This window comes from Colobus angolensis, unplaced genomic scaffold, assembly GCF_000951035.1.
Source record: "Colobus angolensis palliatus isolate OR3802 unplaced genomic scaffold, Cang.pa_1.0 Scaffold11, whole genome shotgun sequence".
Lineage (NCBI taxonomy): Eukaryota > Metazoa > Chordata > Mammalia > Primates > Cercopithecidae > Colobus > Colobus angolensis.
The window spans coordinates 17,117,972-17,140,444 of record NW_012112030.1 but is presented as its reverse complement, the minus strand read 5'-3'; the positions used below and the strand labels follow the sequence as shown (position 1 = coordinate 17,140,444).

Here is a 22,473-nt window from a genome sequence, read left to right as displayed (position 1 = left end):
TTTGGTGAGTATTCTAGGCACTGCCAACACCTCCTTCCTTCTCCCAATTGGTTTGGCTCATTTGGGGATCGTGATTTGGCTTCTTTAGGGGCCTTGGTTTGGCTCCTTTGGGGTCCTTGTTTTTTTTTTTTTTTTTTTTTGACGTCTCAGTTCAGCTCCTTTGGAGGTGTTGGTTAGCTCTCTCTAATTAGTAGGAACAGTCTTGGTTCAGGAGATTTCTCTTCAATCAAAAAGATTTCAGGGAGATTTCTTAGGTGGAGAATAGAAGGTTCATTTGGGAGGAATACTCGGAATTCTTGGTTAGAAGTTGTGGTTTGGAAGGTCTCCTGTCTGTCTTGTTTTTGTTGTGTGTTTGTTTGTATACGTGGAGGAGACCTCTAAAGGAACTACTGATGGAAGTGTAGGCCATCTAACTCAGAAAACTCTCATTATTTGTCTGGTCACATTCAGTGAGTCCTGAAGGAAGCTCAAAAGGCTTGACTTGGGGTGACTGTCCACTTCTTCATCTTGCCCAGAGAACTGAATTCCCAGTTGGAGGTTATCTCGCCAAACCTTGAGTGGATCAGAGATGACAGGGACCAATGAAAGAAAGTGTGAGCCTTGCCAGGTCAATACTGGGTGCTGAATGAGGTGACAAATGTCTGTTTTGTTATGTGTATTTTGCTAGGCAGGGGTGGAAAATGTTAATTTGATTCTTTATGAAGCCCATTGGGCAGCATCTTGCAAAAATGAGAAGCTTTTGCCTATGGTTTTACAAAACAGAAAAGGATAATTTTCTTTTATAAAGTGGCTTGGCCCCCAAAGCTACAGTGCGATGAGTAGGGTCATCAAAAGCCACTTCGTTCTTTTGGAAGTGCAGAGAAAGGGAACCCGGAAACGTGGCATGCTGGCAAAAGGGGTAAGAATTTCTTACCAGCCAAGCTTCTGGTCTCTGTCTCTTTCTCTCTCTCTCTCTCTCTCTCTCTCTCTCTCTCTCACTCTCTCACTCTGTGTGTGTAGTCTGATTAATAGAAAAATGAATTTTTCAGACTAGTCTTAGGCTTTAGCAAATCTGGTGTACTTTGTCCTAAGAATTTGTCGTTTAGTGTTGTTCTGTAATGGAGAGGGGTATCATGGGAAAGAATATAGAAAGTAGCCTTAGGATTCCTATAAGCCTACCTTTTAAGCCAGCCTTTCAGGCTGGTCAGTTACAAATTTTGCTGTGTGTTTCTGAAACCTATACTGGATGAGATTTCCCTCCCATCTTGTTTTATGTCCTTGGGAGCTTGACCTTGTAACCATGTGGCAGTACTTACTCTTGGTCTCTGCCATCTGGAGGACAGGAATTTTGTGGTTAATGTTAGCCCTAAAAATTATCTTGAACAGTTAAAAGCCTTTGCAAGCTTGAAGTTGGTTGCACTAAAATCCTTCTGGGAAAGGTAATGAAGACTAACCAATGCTGTAGCTCAGAAACTAAGGGTTTGTCTTTTCACAATGGTGGCCTGGGACTCAATTCTTGACCCAGGCAATGAGTGCTTTCTGATTTGATATTCTTGTGACTTTTGCCATTTGTTGATTCTCTACTCCTCCATGACCAACTTCTAGCTTCCCTTCTTGAATTTTCGTTTCTCTGAGTTACCTTTGAAGATTCTAGATCTTGTAAAAACTGCTCACGACCTATTTGAAAATACCTCATACACTCATGGTGAAGTTACAACCTTAGTTAAGGCTTATGTATTTCACCTAGGAGATTACTATTTGCAAAGAAGTTCAAAAGCCAGAAATGTTGACTGTTTGGCCTTGCTAAAGTCAGATTACAAGAGATATAAAGGATTTTTTTTAAAAGGACACTATGGCTAAAAGTCACCTTAATTAAAAATGGATATCCAAGTGCTCTCCCTCTCTCTTTTTCTCTCTCTCTCTACATACACACACACACATATACATATGTGTGTACAGATGTACACACATATATACATGTATATAACATGTATATATAGCATACACATATATACATATGTGTATATATGTGTCTCTGTGTGAGTATATATATGTGTGTGTATATATGTATATATATACACACACACACAAGGCCTTTGTGCTTTTTCTCTTCTTGGATCTTGTATTTTGAGAATAACTTTTTGTTTGTTTATTTTTTTTCTCACTTGAGTGAATTATTTCCTCAGTCTGTCTTTTTGCTACCCTTGATGCCCACATGAAAGTAACTAAGTTAATTTCTGACAGACTAGGACTCCTTGGGAAAAACGGGGGGTACCATTTTTGGGAGAAAGCTCTGTTTTCCTCATGGAACCCCAGGCATTGAAGGAGGATAGTACTCTCTCAAAATCAAAAATTCTGCTCTGTTTTACATTGTGTTACGTATTGTTTTTGCCTTCCAGCTGTGCCTGCTTATTAGGCCCTAGAAACTGCTTGCTTTCCTGGCCCTTTACCTCAAAGGGTTCCATGCTGAAGTCACTAATTCAATTAGAAAACTGGCTAATAAAAAATCTTACAAGTACTGAATCTTCTTCTGTCTTTTTGTGTATTTATATATGTTATGTGTGACATTTATATATAAAAGAGCTCTGATTAATTGGCTTAAAAACTAAGCACTGGCTGGGCACGGTGGCTCAAGCCTGTAATCCCAGCACTTTGGGAGGCCGAGACTGGTGGATCACGAAGTCAGGCGATCGAGACCATCCTGGCGAACACGGGGAAACCCCGTCTCTACTAAAAAAAAAAAAAAAAAAAAAAAAAACTAAGCATTTAGTCAAATATTTTGTCAGAGAAATAGATACTTTAATGCCTTTTGGTTCACATGATTTTAGTAATCTTTGGGAAATACAAACAGTTATAAAGATTATTGGCAAAATAAAAATGTCTTCAAAATTTTGACATTTGATTGCTTTAGAACCATTAGATTCTAGGTAAGGCCTGAGGGACATGTTGAGTTAGCCATGCTACTTAGCTATTCTGGAAAGAGTCAGACCTTATTTGCACTTCTGTCTGGTGTCCTAGGCTCCATACCAAGGACATAATTAAAATCACTACTTATCAGGGTTTTCACCAAAAATAAAAGTTGCTGAGTTAACATTGTAACATATAATTAAGATTACTGGAGTAACAGTTTTTCATGCAAAGTATGTAAGGAAAGCAAACTGTGTTTTTGGTAAAAGATTATAAGAAGGCTTAGAAATGTTGTTTTTGCCTAGTTTAGAGGGCTAAAGGAATGTCTTAAGTTAGAATACAATTAAAAGTTTGAGCAAATTGTGAAAGGTTTGTGAAAAATTAATCTTGTAAAGGAAATTCTGTGTGTAAACATTAGCTAAGTTAAAGGGGTATTATTCAGTTTTCCATAAATTGAACATTGTAATAAAAGTATGACAGGGTTTTCTTAAAGCATTGTTCTGCTGTTTAACAAATAAAAATTGTAAAGGGATATAATAAGCTTATGAGAATGTTACTATATGCTCAAACTAACTAAAGTTACATAACTTGGTTTATAGGATTTTTTTTTTTTTTTTTAAGAATTGGGTTTAACATTAATAGTACACTATGCAAAGGTGAAATTTGACTTTCTCTTCTGAACAAAATTTTTGTGTAATATTAAAAGATAATGAAAGGATTTTGTTTGCCTCTTTAGGTAAATGGCAGGAAAAAGGGAAGAGTGGAGAGGAAAGAAACAGATTCAGGTGGCCTTATGCTATTTTTATTGGGTCTTGTTGTTTAGAAAGATAATTCTCTCCTATATCAATGAGTGCAGCTTTTTGTCTTTTTAAAATTTTTTTGAGTTACCACTTTGACTAAATAACCTGTGATCCTATTTTGTGACACCCAGTGTTTTAAAACATTGATATTTGACAAACTCTCCAAAATTAAATTATAAGTTATGAGTATGTCTTTTTCTGACCTAATTAATTGCTTAGCTATTAGGTTTACTAAAGTCTAAAAATGGCATATTTGTTTTATTTAGTACAAAAATCATACAGCAAGCACTGCCAAATATTAAATGGTGTTTGGTTTTCTTTGGACTCTATTTGTATAAATAAGTTATTGGTATATGTTCCAAAATAATGGGAAACTCCTAAAATTCTGATATGACTTAGTGTTTTTCATAATTAAACTTGTTATGTAAAATTGTATGTCACAGAATTAACAAAATTCCTAGTGAATTGTGGTTTTAATAGTGGCTTTCTTAAGATTTTTTTATCCACAGAAAATGGTTTTGTTTTGATCCTTTTCAAAAGGCAGTTTAGAATCAGATAGAGGACTCTGACAGGTACTCTTGAATGCAAGCCCCTGATAACTTTAGAAATTGTGCTATTGGAATAGAAGAAAAAAACACAAACTTCTAGGACTCTCACAGAGAGCTGATATGTTAAACATTGCTAATTCATTTGTTTTTCAGAGTCAATAAACCTTTTTATTTTGAGTATTTACAACTTTTAGCAATTGAGTAAAGTATGCTCCTGGGAGTAAACTTTGGAGCATATTGCTTTCCCTCTAACTAATTTCTCCAGAATTTAAAAACTATTTGTGAGTATTCTCAACTTATGGCAGTATATTTATTTGCATAAGTGCAATAAGAATATGTTTTTTTCTTATTCTTAGGACCTAACTGGATAAACTGGTCATTTTACCAAGGCTTTAACTGGAATAGAATACTTTCTTTGAGGAATAGAAGTTGACTTATAGATCCAATAAAAGCCCCTGGGAAAAGCTGGCCTTATATCTTGTCTACGCATTCTCTGTACAGTGTTCCTGACCTGTGATAAGAATGCCCCTTTCTTCTTGGCACTTTTTATCTTGGGACCTTGAGAGGAGGAAAAATTACCCAACTCCTACAGGTATGTGATGGCACAAAATCACAGGTCAGGAACACTGTACAGAAAACCTGTGGGACATCAAGGCTTTAAAATTAGAATATAATGTTCCTTATAGAATAAAGTTTCAACATAGCCAATTTTATAAAAGAACCTATATGTCAAATAATTATTCCTTTTGCTACTAACTCTGGGAAGAACTTCATTTGTATTATAGAGATTGAAAAAAGAGACAATAAAATCCCTTCTCTAAAACAAGCCCCTTCTTGCCTGGGGACTAGACTGCCTTTGCAGAACTAACAAATTAGCCAGAATATTAGAAATTATGATTTAGGAGCCATGTAGTTGAAGGCTGCAAGATTCTGACCCTACCCAAATTGCTCCTGAAGATAACATCACTATTGTAAAACCTAAGATCAGTACTTGAGACATTTTGTAGACATGCAAGAAGAAATCAGAGAAAATAAAACGATAAATATGTCGAGATGTACAAAGACTGACCCTTTAAATCTGAATGTCTTGGGATGAGCATAAATTAAAGTACACAAGAATAACATATATATTATATATCTATCTTATATATGCATATATATGCATATTAAATATATATAGCACACATATACACTATATAATGTCACAGTGGTCTTTGCAGTATATTAAAATTTGGGTACTATAACAGATATTGAACAAGAAGAATGCATTAATAAATAATTAACATAAAACATTTAAAAATTTCACTTTAGTTCTAACTAAATCTTCACTGAACAAAAAGGAACTAGTAAGGCTTAAAAATAGTTTTAGGGTCTTTTTATACTCAAACCATTATAAAGCCATCTCAAAATGTTACATGAATACTTGAAGTTGTGGTCATTGCTTTGGGGAAATTCTGAGGAGCATCTTGCCAGGTGTTCTGGAAATAAATGATGATTTCAATAAAAAATGAACACATTCTTAAAAAAAGTCATTAAGATAAATTTATGAAGTTTTCATTTGTAATTTCTTTTCATTTCTTTCTCCCATTTTATGAGAAATTTTCTATCATTAATATTTAAATAAATTTATGAGAATGCCTATGGGGTACAATTCTGGAAAAAGCTGGATCATTTTATCCACTGGGGATTTTAGATAGTGGATTTACACATTAAATGGAAGGAAGTCTTTTTGGTAAATTTGATGCTAGGTCTTTACTCCAGAGATGTATCCTGAACTAATAAACTTCCTCCACTTTCACATAAATGGTAGCATGCTCCATACATATTCTTCATGGTTCTTTTTTTCCATATAAAAATATGCCTTGAAGAAGATTCCATATTAGTAAACAAATAATTTTTTCTTCTTTTTTCAAGACATCAGACTATTTATTTTCCTGCAGGTAGAACTATTTATTTAATTATTCCCTTATCAAGAGATATTTAAGTTGCTTCCATTATTTTGCCATCATAAACAATGTTGCCATACACATGTATGTAATCTTATATATGTGCCATTTTATCTATTTGGGAGTATAGCTATCTGTAGGATAAATTTCTAGAAGTTTGCTGCTGGCTCAAAGTTCTGTACTTTTGCCAATACAATGTCTACTTAGCATTTTTGATTGTTGACAATCTGAGTGAGTTTTAATAGCAATCCTATCATTATCAATTAATTTGAGCATCTTTTTATATATTTAATAGCCATTAGTGATTATTTTCTTTGGGAGCTATTTGATTTTTTTAATAGAACCTACTTTTTACAGAAATTTTAGATTTACAGAAAAACTGTACAGAAAGTATGAAGAAGTCCCGTATACTCCCCACCTCACACACACAGTTTCCCCTATCATTAATAGTTTGTATTATTTTGTATTAGTGTGGTAACTTTGTTACAATTGATGAACCAATATGAATACATTGTTATTAAGTTCATATTTTAGATTAGAGTTTGCTTTCTATGTGGTTTGTCTGTTGTATGTGTATGGATCCACAGGTTTGACAAATACATAACATCATGTATCCAACATTATAAAATCATATAAAATCATTTCACCACCCTTAAAATGCCCTGTGCTCCACCTCCTCATCCCTGTCTTCTCCCCACTGAGCTCCAAGCAACCACTGATCTTTAACTGTCTTCATAGTTTGGCCTTTTACAAAAGGTCATATAGTTAGAATAATAAAGTCAGAAGCTTCTTTAATTTTTGTTAATTTTTTTTTTTCTTTTTTGAGACAGAGTCTCACTCTGTCAGCCAGGCTAGAGAGGAGTGGCATGATCTTGGCTTACTGCAATCTCTGCCTCCTGGGTTCAAGGGATTCTTGTGCTTTAGCCTCCCAAGTAGTTGAAATTACAGATGTGCACCACCGTACCTGGCTAATCTTTGTATTTTTAGTGGAGACAGGGCTTTGCCATGTTGTACAAGCTGGTCTTGAAGTCCTGGCCTCATGGATCCTCCCACCTTGGCCTCTCAAAGTGCCTGGATTACAGGCATGGGTCACTGCACCAGGCTCAGAAGCTTCTTTAGACTGCCTTCTTTCACTTAGCTACACGCATTTAGTTTCTTTCTTGTCTTTTTCTAAGTTGACAGGTCACTTTTTTTTATTGTTGAATAATTTTCTATTGTATGAAGGTACCCCAATTTGGCAATCCATTCACCTACTGAAAGACATCTTGTTTGCTTCCATTTTTTTCATATTCAAGTGCAGGTTTTTGTGGGGACATGTTTTCATCTAACTTAGGTAAATACTTAGATGCATGATTACTTAACCATATCATAAGCCCATGTTTTCCTTTGTAAGAAATTCCAGACTGTCTTCCAGCATGGCTCCACTATTTTTTACATTTTCACCAGCAATGAAAGAAAAAATGAAAGGAAATTCCTGTTGTTTTGCATCTTTGCCAGCATTGGATGTTGTTTTTGCTGATTTTTAAGAGTTCCTTATATAGTGAGGATATTTGCTTGTGTCTGTGTTACAAGTTGCAAATTTTTCTCCTAATTTATATTTTCACTTTGAAATTTGCTTTTAAAAGTTTAATGATGCAGATTTTATAAATATTTTGTCCTTTTTTCTATTACAGTTTTGGGCATTTGGGTCATACTTAGTTTCTGTTTCATAGATAATTGAAAGAAATTATACTATGAGTTTTAATACATGTAGTTTCACATTTCAAAGTGTATAATTTGTGAATATATGAATTTGAAATTACTTTTTTTTAAAGAGGTAAACTATAATTGTAGCATTTTGTTTTTCCAGATGCCCCTGCAGTTATCTTCATGTCACTTATGGAATATCTCTCCCTGTGAATAGAGTAATATAGAAACATATTTTCCCTTTTTTTCTTAATTGACATATGTCCAGAGTCCAAGCTAGTCATTCTGTGTCTTTCTAGAGAAGTCAGAGGCAATTGAATACACACACACACACACACACACATATATATTTACATTTGTATATTTATCCTTATATATACTAACATGAAGAGAATTTTGGAAATAAAAAACATTCACATACAAATCCTAGCCATTTTCTATTATCTCTAATTTTTGACAAGTTGGTTATTATCCTTGAATCATTGTTTCTTCATATATAACAGAATAGAAGAAAATATCCATGTCCTATAGTTTCTATGAGTACTAAAATGAGATACCAGATTGCTTGATACCATACTGCATGCAAAGTAAGTTTTCATTAAATGGTGGCTATCACTATTAATACTATTATATAATGAAAATGAAATTCTTTAGGAATTAATATGGTCAAAGAGAAATTAATGAAATATATTTTTGACAACTTACGAAAATAATGTGGAATTATATATCCTACATGACCCACGTGAGCCACAGCTGTTGGTGGACCACTTCATACATGTTTTATCAATCAGAGCCCCAAAATATATTGGAGCCAGAATTCCTCCTGTAATAGGAGAAGAGACGATGTCAGTCCAGGGAACATATTTTAAATGTAACTGCATGATATTCCACATTGATACATTTTGATTAAATAAACGTTTAAAAATTTGGAGGATTTATTTATTATTTTGTTCTGCATCTACCCAATAATAAAGGTTATTTGAAATCTCAAAGACCCAAATCATGTAGTAATGTCATTGATGCCTTCTACCCACTTGTACCCTCCCTACATACATGCCTATACACTCTGTTCTTGTGGTAGCAATTAACTGAAGCCTGAATGGTAAAAAGGAGAATGTTGTTAGTAAAACCGGGAAGTTATGTTGGTTAATATGGGATTTTTCTTAGGCAAAGAAACCTGAAATGGAGGAGAATTACAATTTTATGGGGAAAGGAAAAAGATCTTGGCTCAACTGCTGTAAAGGCAGACTTTTTTTTTTTTTTAACACTATTTTAAGAGAATTTAAAAGTGAGTGCTTCATCAGAACCCCCTCCCCAGATAAGTATAGGCTGAGCTTCAGAGAGTGCTTAGCTTTTGGCAGGCTGTACTTTTTTCTGGGCTCAGATGTCTAATTCCCACTTATTGATGTCATTAGAGGTCATAGTCCAGTGATTTTCTACTAACTGATTTTGTGCATTTGTAAATACCTCCTGAAGCAGCTTAGGCTAAGTGAGGGCTTGTGGTACTAAATTTTGTTTGTGTTAGTGTTCTGATCACAATGATGCATAAGGTTTCAGTGGTCTTTTTTTTGGTTAATTTTTATTTGGAGCTCATGATTTTGCAGAATGCATGGACAGATATGCTGTTTATATAATAAATTGTTTATATAATAAGTCTCCATCTGCTTCCACTGCTGTTTTAATGAACTCTGAGATTGACTTCTGGTTCTAGGCAAAAGTAATTTGATAAAGAATTTTAGGGACATGCCAGTAGAGAACTATCCTTCAGATGGTGCAACTGAAGTATTCATAACTTTACTTTGTTCTTTTTTGTACTGTGGTGAATAATTTTCAGAATTTATTTTGTCATGGAAAAAATGACAGTGATAGATGTATCACAATTTTACTTATTCCATTTAGTTTTCATCAGTCTTAATTTTTTGAGAGTGAGAAATCTTAAAATGACAAGGGATTGAGGCCAATGTATCTGAAAAATCCTGGTACTGAAGAAATGGGTGAGAAATTTTCAGGTTTCAAAAATCACAGCCACCCTTTGAAAAATGAAAACTATATGCTAACAATTTATTTTCCCCACATAATGCCACTGATTTGAACAAATATAATGGATTGTTTTAAGTAACAAACTTGGTCCTAATCACTACAATTTTAAAACTCATAACCTATTTTCTAAATGACTTTTTCACTATATAGACCTTCCACAATTTACATGTTTATTGCATTCAAGACAATTGTTTGTGAACTGGAAGTTTTGTACTACATGCGTATTTTTTCCATAGGTGCATTAGGTTCCATCGTGCCACAGATTGGATACATCGAAATAGGATATGCAGAATTAGAATGGTGAAACTCATTTTTTTCCCTATTTTCTATTGCTAAAAAAAAAAAATTTACTCCATTCTCTTGGTCTCATTTCTACATATCAGAAGGAGTACTAACAACCCAGGTGTTACTTTAAGCTTTTGTCACCCATGTTCTAGCAGTGAGGCATCCCCATTGAATCTGAAGGTAGAAAACTGCCAGGATGTACAGAGTCTGGGAGATTAGAGACACATGAAAGGGAATGGTGGGAAGAAAACCAATGGAATACTATAGCATCTCATCTCCTCTGTTTTATTTCCTGCATATTTCTTCTTTTTAACTTTGAGGATTTGTGACTTTATCATCAAATGTGTTTCTTAGACAATTTCTTCATTGTAATTTGGCCATAGCCTGGCCAGATTTCCATGCTTCCCAAGCTAGCTTTAGGCCTTGCCTAAATCATGCCTCAGTTTAGAAGTTAGGCCCTTCACTCTGCCTACCGGGAGGAAATATTCTTATTTTTCTGAAAAAAAGAAAAATTTGGAGGACCATCTACCTTTGTGTTTGAAAGAGTGTAATATAAATACAATAATTCCTTAGTCTTAACAGATTAACTTTACGTATAATTAACAATTGAATTCTCTTTTAGGTCACTCAATTTTACTCTGTCTCTTATTGTTTTTATTTATCACAAAATAGAAACGATACTAATTTTATTTACTATCACAATTAAAGATTCATTACATTCAGTCTTCAAGCCTTGACATTTATATTTATAACTTAAATTTAATATGTGTGTGTATATATATATATATATACATTTTTCATCATACCTAGCGCTCGTATAACCATTGAGTGGAAACCCAGTGCAAGTGATTTCAATTCAGGTTGAACAACTCTGAAACAAGATAAAGGCAAAGAAACATTAAATATCATTAAAATATCAAAATGAAACAACATTAAAGCCTTCTCCTGTGCTGTTTTTCTTCATGATAGAATCAAGCTCTCAGTTGAATGGCGCCATTATATAAAGTTATATTTTAATTGTTTTAAAAGGCAAACACTTCAGCAATAATAACAATTATTACCTTATTTATTCAATGCATCATGATTTCAAGATGGCTTTTCTATCTCTTCATTCAGGTTACTCAAAGGACTTTCAATGCATAATATCTGAACTAGTATCTCTTACCTATTTTCTCATTTTTTTCTATTTTCTTAATTCCGATTTATTTATCTTTCTAGTGCTTCACACTTACTTTGTATATTTACTCACTTATTTGCTTATTGTTTTTTCTGCTATGTACATTCATTCCTTCATTCCCCACCCACACTAAAAACTAATAAAGTTCTATCACTTTTGTTCACAGTGGCACCCTCAGTGCATACAACTGTGCCTGACACACAAAATGAATACATATTGAATAAATGGATGTCCTTCTGCCCACTTAATCAAGTTTAAAAAATAGCTTTACAGTCTAAGCATTAGAAAATTATTAACAAATTGAAATTTATATTTTTGTTCTGTAGTCATATTCACAAAATGCTTCTTTCAATAAAATCAAAGGCTAGCGAGAGTTAAATATTTTTGACAAGTTGTAATGCTGATTTAATCAGTTTCTGAAATAGATATGATATTGTTATCATCAATGAAGGAACAGTGTTTTTTAAAACTCATGAGTTTAAAATAAAAAGCTAAAACCTGTTGATATGCAAACTATTGTTGAATTTTAAAGTATTTTTAGTATGTTAATGAGTTTAATTGGGCAAATATGAAAGACTTCTTTTGAGTAGACAACATTTTATATTGAGATGGAGCTGTATCTGTGTAATATTTAGTATAAATAATTTGATAAGATTTGCAGTCAGAGTCAAAATTAAACAACTGTAAATTCAAATTACAAGTTGATATTAATGATAACAAATGTCATGCTGTTTGCTGACAGTGAACTTGTGATCAACTAAGTAGGTTTTAAAAGTACAATTGAATGTTAACCCAGATGACTATACTTACACACGTATATTTTTAAGATCTAAGACCAATTATTTACATGTTATCAGTTTTAGGTGATTGAATCAACTTGGCCAGTAGGACATGCATTACCTGCACCCTGCCTAACTCTCCAATCTTATCATGTGTCACAACCTCTCATTCAGTATGTTTCAATCTGCCAGCTTCTTTCCATTTCTCAAACACATCAGCTCTTTCCTGTGTTAAGGCGTCAGCACCCAGACCTTCTCGCGGAAACTCTTTGATTTGGCTTTTTCTTTAGACCTTTAGAATAAATGTTACTTATTTTGAGATGTACTCTGATTCCTCTTCTTCACAGCTGCCCCCCCGACCCAATCCTAAATTAACTTTCCCTTTTGAATCTTTCTTTTTAGGGAAATCTTTTTCCTGATGAGGACTCAGAACAATTTATAAATATGTTTTGATTTTAAGATTATTTATCTCACACCAGTCTTTCCTGTAATTTTGAAAGTTGTACGACAACAAGTATCTTATTGGCTTCATTTACCATGTAATATTCATCAAGCATTTAATCTTTTCTAATGAACCAAGAAAGGAATGAATTCTTCTGTGGATTTTCTTATTTTTCTACAAGGATATTATAAAAGTCATGCTGTGTGTGGATTAAAAGCTTTGGAATGTTATTATCAAATGGAGCATATTTTCTATCTAGTTTTCAAATGCTTTATTTTAGTGAAATCAATAGATTTACCCTGACAGACCCATTAGGATGCAAGGCAACTCAAAATTCAAAAGGTTCTTTTAGATTCCTAGGGAGATTCTTTTACAACTGAGGCAATTGCTGGTCTATGTCATCAGCTTCTTAGTAAGAGAAGAAAGTATGGAATCTGGACTTCTTAATGGAAAAATTAGAGGCAAAATTATTAATTATGGCCTTGAGAGTTCATAGTAATTTTAATAAAATGAATTCTCAGAAAATTAAAATTTGACAAAATATGAATTTGAATCCCAGTATATTATGTAAAAATATGCATATCATTAGGTCATTAGGTGTGTTTATAGTCTCATGCATATGAAAATGTTTTTAAAAGTCATACTTACTTAACCATCAGCATGAAATATGAGGTGCCTCCAAGTGCAGAGAAAAATAAATTCAAGACTTGTATTGCAACAAAAAAGTAAAATTTCATTATACAAGTATCACTTCTTGGGCATTCACCCAAACGGGCTGAGTAATTTCTGTTCTGGAGACCAGTTACTTCCAAACAACTACAGTTATGAAACACCTGAAATGTTGTGTATAAAATATGACATAAGAAATTTGGAAGACACAACAGTGCTGCAAATACATTGCATTATATGAAGTCTCACTTGTTCAAACTAATATATTTACAGTTTATGAAGATTCTAAAAATACAGTTGCTTAACAGATAAAATGTAAAATAGTTTTCTGGATTTCTTTCTATATAAGAAAATGTAATTCATGATTGACATTTAGTTCATTCTTAATTTTAAAATTAAGAAACAAAGAAGTTAGTGTTTAGAACTCTGTATATAATTTTCTTACGTCTGTAGATTCTCTTTAATAATTATTTTCCATTCCCTTTTACTCTCTGCAGAACAGAGATTGTCTTTTGGACAATTTCTTAGTTTCAGAGACATGCCCTGAAGAAGAATTACCCAAAGAATTCAGATAATATAGCAGTTTGGGAGGAATCAAAATTAAACTGGAGTCACCCATGAAAATGGCACTGAGTTCAGGAGAAATAGAGGCAGGTAGAGATGCTAAAATTTTAATTTAGCAGGCATAAACAAAATCCAAGGACATAATGACAGATGATATTATTACCAGAGACATTAAACACAACAGAATGCCCCACTAGTGTTTAGAGCACAGAAGTGGAAAATGTAGAAACAAGTGATTTCAGATTTTTAATCAGTTGGACAGTTTATGTAGATAGGTGGCTTTAATAAATTCTGTTCTAAATCTAGGCAAAAGTTTAAGGGAAGCTCACCTTGAATCTATTAATACTAAAGACCAATTATTGAAGGAAGAATTGTAGAAGAATTTAAATCTATACAAGTACAGTTCTGCCAAACTTACAGTTCTTACTATTTTTATTCACTAGGAATAATATAGAAGAATTTTTTATGGAACAAGTGTAGTGGTCAATAAAACTAAGCTTTGGTACAAAGAACACTGTTTTAAGATGTGATGGTTCATTATCGAGGATTTAGTAAAAAATAAATAAATAAATAATACAAACTTTGCAGTAGCCCCCAAATGGCATAGTCATTGAGAGTACAATGTAGATTATGTCTTGTGGTAGACAGAGTTCTTTTCAGGGTTCTAATACTATGTCACTTTCAGGCATTCACAAGTGTGCAAAGAGGGACCATGTATTAATTGAGTCATTCTTATTCTCCTGGAAACACACAACCATCCAAGACTGAATGAAGAAGTAATTGAAACCCTGAACACCAATATGGAATTCCAGATTTGAATTAGTACTGAAAAAACCTGCCTATCAATAAAAGCCCTGGACCAAATGCATTCATAGCCAAATTCTACTGGAAATACAAAAAAAGAGCGAGTACCCACTGTACTGAAATTATTCTGAAAAACTGAGGAAGAAGGATTCTTTCTTAACTCATTTGTTTGAAGCCAGAATCATCCTGGTACCAAAATCTAGCAAGACACAACAACAATAACAAACCAAGAGGCCAATATCCCTGATGAACATAGATGCAAAATTCCTCAACAAAACACTAGCAAACTGAATCAAGCAGCACATCAAAAAGTTAATTCATCATGACCAAGTAGGCTTTATTTTTGAGATGTAAGGATGGTTCAGCATATACAAATCAATAAATGTGATTCACTACATACACTGATTTTAGAATAAACAGTATATGAGCATTTCAACAGATGTAGAAAGAGCTTTCAGTAAAATCCACCATCCCCTTATGATAAAGTTCTTCAACAGACTGGGCATTGAAGGAACATAGCTCAAACTAATAAGAGCCATTATGATAAAACCACAGCCAACATCATATAAAATGGGCAAAAGCTGGAAGTATTCTTCTTAAGAACAGGAACAAGGCATGAATGCCCATTCTCACCACTCTTATTCAACATACTACTGGAAATCCTAGACAGATCAATCAGGAAAGAGACAGAAGTAAAACATGAAAAATAGGAAATGAACTCGTATTATCTCTCTGCACTGTGATATGATTCTATACCTCAAAAACCTTAAAGACTCTGCCAAAAGTCTCCTAGAACTGATAACATACTTTAATAAAGTTTCAGAATACAAAAACAATGGAAAAAACTTAGTAGCATTTCTATACACCAATAACAGTTAAACTGATACCCAAATCAAGAATGCAATTCCACTTAGAATAACCACAATAAATTAAATACCTAGGAATACATTTAAACCAAAGAAGTGAAAGATCTCTACTAGGATAAATACGAACCCCAATGAAAGAAATTATAGGCGACACCAACAAGTGGAAAAATATTCTATTCTCATGGATTGGTAGAAAAATTATCATTAAACTGTCTATACTGCCCAAAGCAATCCACAAATTCAATGGTATTCTTATCAAACAACCAGCGTCGTTTTTTCATTGAATTAGAATAAAACTATTGTAAAATTCAACATGAAAAAAGAGACTGAGTAGTCACAGGAATCCTAAGCATAAGGAATAAAGTGAGAGTCATTCCATTACCTGATATCACACTATACTAAAAGGCCATAGTAACCAAACAGCATAGTACTGGTTCAAAAACAGGCACATAGACTAAAGGAACAGAATAGAGAACCCAGAAACAAAGTTGCACGCCTAAAACCTGTCGCACACCTGATCTTCAATGAAGTTAGCAAAAAAAAAAAAAAAAAAAAAAAAAAAAAAAATGCAACGGGGAAAGTACTCATTACTCATTAAATGGTGCTGGAATAACTGGCTAACTGTATGCAGAAAAACGAAACTGGACCCCTTCTTTTCATAAAAAAAATTTACTCAAGATGTACTACAAACTACAATGTAAAACTTAAAACTATAAAAGCCATTGAAGAAAACCTAGAAAATATTCTGGATATCGGCCTTGGCAAAAAATTTGTGACTAAGTTCTCAAAAGCAATTGCAACACACACAAAATTGATAAGTGGGATATAATTAAACTAATGAGTTTCTGCACAACAAAATAAATAATCAACAGAGTGAACAGACAATCTATGGAATGGGAGAAAACCTTTGCAAATCATGCATCTAACGCAGGACTAATATCCAGAATCTACACTTGAACAATTCAACAAGCAAAAAACAATAAAAAATTAAAAAGTAGACAAAGGACATGAACAGACACTTCTCAAAGGAAGACATACAAGCAGCCAACAAACACATGAAACCGTTTAACATCACTAATCATCAGAAAAACGCAAATCGAAATCCCAAGGAGATACCATCTCACACCAGTCAGAATGGCTGTTATTAAAATGTTAAAAAAAGATTCCGGCAAGGCTGCAGATAAAAAGAGAATGCTTACCCTATGTTGGTAGGAATGTAAATTAGTTCAGTCACTGTGTAAAGTAGTTTTGAGATTTCTCAAAGAACTTAAACAGAACTACCATTCAACTCAGCAATCCCACTACTGGGTATATACCTAAAGGAAAATAAATTCTTCTACCAAAAACATATCTACTTATATACTTATATAGTCATCACAGCATTATTCACAATAGCAAAGACATGGTCTCAACCTGGGTGCCCATCAACAGTGAATTGAATAAAGAAATGTGGTACATATAGACAATGGAATACTATATGGCCACAAAAACGAATGAAATAATGTCCCTTACAGCAGCCTGGATGCAGCTGGAGGTCATTAACTTAAGTGAATTAACATAGGAACAGAAACCCAGATGCCACATGTTCTCACTTATAAGTGGAAGTTAATCACTGGGTACACAGGAATATAAAGACAGGAAAAATACATATTACAGACTACTAGGCTGGACAGAGAAAAAGAGGAGCAAGTACTTAAAAACTACTTATTGGGTATTATGCTCCCTACCTGGGGGATGGGAACGATTGTACCCTAAACCTCAGCTTATCACAAGATACCCATGTAATACATCTTCATGTGGACCCCCTTTACCTAGCATAAGAGTTGAATTATTTTTTAAAAAATACCAAAGTAAAAATAAAGAGCAAAGGAAAAGGAAACAACTGAACAACAGAGCCATTATTGCCATGACTGAGGTATGAGCTTTTAAGTATAGTCTTTGGGCCATATTTGTGCAAGTTTATTAAAGTTGCACTTAAATATTTTCAAAAAGTCCAGGATGCTTTATTCTTTAAAGTTCTACATGCCCTTACATATTACAATCGATAGCTCTGTGGGCAAGAGTAGATGGAGAATGTTTAAAAATCAAACACAGAAGGATGTGGCCGAGAGCAATAATTGTAGCTGACTGTTTCACTAATGTTGGTAATAGTAAAAGTTCCTAGGAAAACATTACATGACTTTGTGAGACGTTGAGTGGAAAACACTATATAACCCATTCCCAGTGATAGGGAGCTACCCAGGAGATTAGAGAAAAACCATAGCTCACATGGAAAGAAAGGTTTTGCGAGAAGAAAGAAATGACATTTCTGTGGGATATATTGGCAATAGGTGAGCAGGATACTACATTATCTTGGGTAGAACTGCCAGTTTTGGAAAAATCAAAATAGAAAATCAAGAATAGGGCAGTTAAGTGAGCATGAAGACTTGATTAATTTCTTAGAAAGTAAAAAGGGTAGTGATCCCAGAGCTAAACAGATTAGAATCTGAGTATAACATTGCATATTGATTTTTGTCTTAGTAAGATAGGAAGTGCTAACAATGGGTTAACTCAGGACATTTTCCTGAATTCTGAGGGATAAAGTAATGAAAATTATAGGCTTCAGTCAAATTAGGTGCTATTTAGATATTCTAAATGTATTCAAATTCTAAAAGGTCACAGTCTTATAATCTCAAAGGAAAAAAGTGGGGTGATCTCCAATTAGAATTCAAGTAACAGAAAAACCTGATTTTGCCCTAAACAGACTTTCATATAAAACTTTGTTTATACAACATCACACCCATCACAATAACAGATAATATTGGAAACTTTCTCTTTTATCTTTTAAATGGAGTCCTTACAGTTTACAGTTACACAAAGATTTGGTAAAAAATTGTTCAATCTAATCCTTGCTTTTGAATAAGGAGAGGAAAATAAAAACTAATACTCACTATAGACTTTTTATTGCCACTTGAAGATTTGCAACCCGCTAGACAAGGTGAGATGTAAGTTATTCCATTGTTTCCACAGACTGGTTCCCATTGACTTTCATCACAATTGCAGTCTGAGTTGCAATAAGAAAGTGGTACGTCTCTATGAGATGTCACTGGATTATTTCTGGAAATATATGATAGACATATATCAAAAAGAGAGTGAGAGAAGAAAAAGACAAAGAAGGGGAGGAGAAGGAAGAAGTGGAAGCAGAGAAAGAGGGAAAAGAAAAAGAGAAGATAAAGAATTTTTCTTTATATGAAGAAATTTGCTTTGATGATGTGAAATGGCAAAGTTTGTTTTAATGCTTATTTATTTTATGCTCTCCATCTTTGCCAAGACATGACTTGTGACTTAGAAAAAGCAAAATGTAAAAATAAACCAAAGATATTAAGTAAGACTTAGACAAGAAGTTGTTATAATTCTATCAAGAAGTTTCACATTAGTTAAGTTACGTCTTTTTTCTGAGACTGAGTTTCTCTTCAGTAAGGTGATGACATTAGACTGACATTCCTCTCAGCTCACTGTAAAGTCTTGTGAGTCTATGAATGCTATTTAACTAGGTTGAATTTAAAAATCTCTATTGTAATGTGTAAGAAAAAAATCAGACATGCTTAAAGCAGAGCCTCTACCAAGTGAAAAATCAAGAATAATAGAAAAAGGCTAGAAAAACTGGGTATATTTTTGAAATAAAACTATAGTACACTTTATACTGATTTCCTTTATAAAATGGTTATAAATTATAAAATATGATTATACCATAGCTAAAATTATAAAATATATTTTTTGTATAATTCATTTCTGCTTAAACATTTAAAAAATTTTCTTTCAAATGTTTGATAATAATTGAGGATTGATGTGTTATCTTTGAATGAGCACATAATTTAAAAGAAAAACTAAGATTTATAATTCAGAAATTACATTATCAATAATTTTATTAAAAAGCGTATTCTGCTTGAGGAACTACTACTTGGAGTGGTTAAGCAGAATGGTTTACGACTACTATAGTCAGAACGTTTGCGACCCCTAAATTCATAGATTGAAAACTAATCTCATATATGAAGACTTTATGAAGTCAGGCCCCTAGCAAGTGATAAGGTCATGAGGATGAGTACTCATGAATGGAATTATTGACCCTTTGCCTTTTCCATCCACCATGCCTCGACGCAATGAGAAGGTACCATCTATGAATTAAGAAATGGGCCCTCCCCAGACACCAAATCTGCCATCACCTTGGTCTTACATGTTCCAGCCTTTAGAATCTTGAAAAATTCTGTGTATTAATAAGCTACCTGGAATTTTGCAGCCTAAATGGACTAAGACAATGACCCAGTCCAGATATTGCAATCAGTCACATCTGTGTTTATATTAGTTCTGGTACTGCTTTCTAAAATCAGTTTTGTCATTTGTAAGTCATAGATAATAATGTCAACCTCACAGGGTTTTTTTTTTTGGAAAAAAAAATTGGTTCTCAGAAGTCCTTCACACTTTATAAAAGATTGAGGGCCTGTTCCAAAGGGATTTTGTTAAATTAAGTTGATCTCTTGACATGTACTATATTAGAAAGTAATACTAAGAAAATTTTAATACACAAAAGTACATAAGCACACACATTGTTAGCAGTCAGATCGATGAATTAATAACATACCTTGGAGCATTAGAAAATATCACTATACTGCCAGGAGAGCATGAGAATAAAAAGGCAAATAATATCTTAGTATTATTATAAAAATAGTTTTGAACTTGTGCACTATATTCAGGAGATTATTAGAAAACTGTATAGGATTCTTGCCCTTGATTTGAGGTGGAGACTGTTGCACTAAAAATACTTTGCTATACATGGTATTCATGGAAAAGTAAAGATTCTTCAATGTCTAATATGCAATTATATATAGAATATTTCTTAATGCTACTTCCAATGTAGATAATATCAGAAAAAACAATATTAGCTTGCAAAAAAGAAAATTTGGTACAACATTAAAAGTGTTCTTTTGTAAAGGCAGTTGTTAAACATCAATATGAACTGTAGATAAAAGTTGTTTAGTCACTTTTGGATAATGTCATTTATGTGCCTCTTGCGATCCATCCAAGATTACAGTGATGGTTAAGACTAAGAGTTTTAGACTTAAAAAAACCCAAATTTGAATTAGAATCTTAACAATGCTAGCTGTGTAATCCATGTATTTCTCTAAGCCTTACTTTTCCCATTTATAAAATAAAGATAAAAGTACCCTCTACTAATTGTAAGCACCACATAAATAATAGTTATTATTATTACAAACTATGTTGCTTCTTTTTAATGGACGAATAAAAGAATGTGTTTGAGGTCTTAAGAAACAGATATTTAAAAAAATTTTAAATTGAAATTTCTCTTAAAGAAAGTTTAGTTAAAATTGTTTTCTGCCTTGTATTATACAGAGATTCTTAATCAGATGGTTAACATATTATGCAATTGATATAGTGATATATACAAACCCATCATAGGTCATGGTTAGGCCGGCAACTGATTTATTTTCACAGAGTATGAAAAAATATAATAGGTAAAATAACAATGACATGACAGCAGTAAAAAATGAGAATTTGGCAATTCCAACTGTGTTCAATTTGAATTTTTTAATGATATATCCTCCTAAAAACATTCCACTTGCAAAAATAGGTAGCGTTACGATTCCTAGAAAAAAAAAGAAAAAAAGTTGTAATCACATATAGGTTTTCTGATATGTCTTTATAGATGAAACACAGTGTATGTCAATCAAATTTATTCAATATTATTGCTTCTTTTTAAAATTTCACTTTAAGTTCTGAGATACATGTGCAGAACGTGCATGTTTGTTACATACACATACATGTGCCATTGTGGTTTGCCGCACCTATCAACTTGTCATCTAGGTTTTAACCCCTGGATGCATTAGGTATTTTGTTCCAATGCTCTTCCTCCCCTTGCCCCCGACCCCGCAACAGGCCCGGTGTGTGATGTTTCCCGCCCTGTGTCCATGTGTTCTCATTGTTCACCTCCCACTTGTGAGTGAGAACATGCAGTGTTTGGTTTTCTGTTCCTGTGTTAGTTTGCTGAGAATGATGGTTTCCAGCTTCATCCATGCCCCGCAAAAGACATAAACTCTTTATTTTTTATGGCTGCATAGTATTCCATGGTGTATATGTGCCACATTTTCTTTATCCAGTCTATCACTGGTGGTCATTTGGGTTGGTTCCAAGTCTTTGCTATTGTGAATAGTGCTGCAATAAACATATGTGTGTATGTGTCTTTATAGTAGAATGCCAATCTTATTACTTTTTAAAAAGAAAAATGACAGAGCTGCACGGTGGTAGGGGATCCATGTAATTTGTTCCTGCCAATGATGACAGTTTGGTTCCCTCAATAGCAAAAGGCAGTGGCTAAGGATATTTGTTTGTTGGAGCAGATAATTTCTATGAGGCAATTTTGTTTTTCTGGAAATCAACAACAACAAAACACCATCTTTCTGCTTATGGAAATTCATCTAAAGCCTTTTACCTCTCTCACATAGAGTTCTAACCCTCAATAATTCACACTAAATCTGCCCAGAGCTTAACAATAAAATAATGAATATATCTTTGTCATTTATTAAAAAACATATAGAACCTGAATTGACAAATAGGTCTACACGCAGGATTAATAATGTTTAATCCCTCCTGTAAGTTTTCCATGTCATTGTCTAGTAAGAGTTATTGAAGATGAAGTCTTCCCTAGGAAAAAGCTCAGGCTAGGTTACTGGGAGTCAAAACATTATCTTTAGCTTTTAAGATCTACAAAGAGATCAATAAAGAGATTATCTGGAAGCTTGGTCTCCTGCTTCAGTACATTTGTTTTCTTGTTTATGTATGACCTAGTTACATACCACATGATAAGTTGTTTAATTCATCATATATTTATTGAATTTCTATAATGTGTCTACAATACTAGAGTTGTGGGAAGAATAATACAAGGAAACTTTCCTTAATAAGCACATCTAAATATGCCATTGAAAATAG

At 33.4% G+C, this 22,473-nt stretch overlaps 1 protein-coding gene across 1 annotated transcript in view; it reads right to left on the bottom strand.

Moving 5' to 3' along the window:
- The window catches only part of SLCO1B1 (solute carrier organic anion transporter family, member 1B1), a 90,414-nt gene that overhangs the window by 8,189 nt on the left and 59,752 nt on the right, over positions 1–22,473 (bottom strand). Inside the window, exons 10-14 of the mRNA XM_011954965.1 lie at positions 20,938–21,133; positions 18,423–18,588; positions 13,238–13,422; positions 10,998–11,062; positions 8,572–8,689 (exon numbers count right to left, since the gene is read on the bottom strand). Of these exons, the coding sequence (XP_011810355.1) occupies positions 8,572–8,689; positions 10,998–11,062; positions 13,238–13,422; positions 18,423–18,588; positions 20,938–21,133 (730 nt within the window). The remainder of the gene's footprint in view (positions 1–8,571; positions 8,690–10,997; positions 11,063–13,237; positions 13,423–18,422; positions 18,589–20,937; positions 21,134–22,473) is intronic.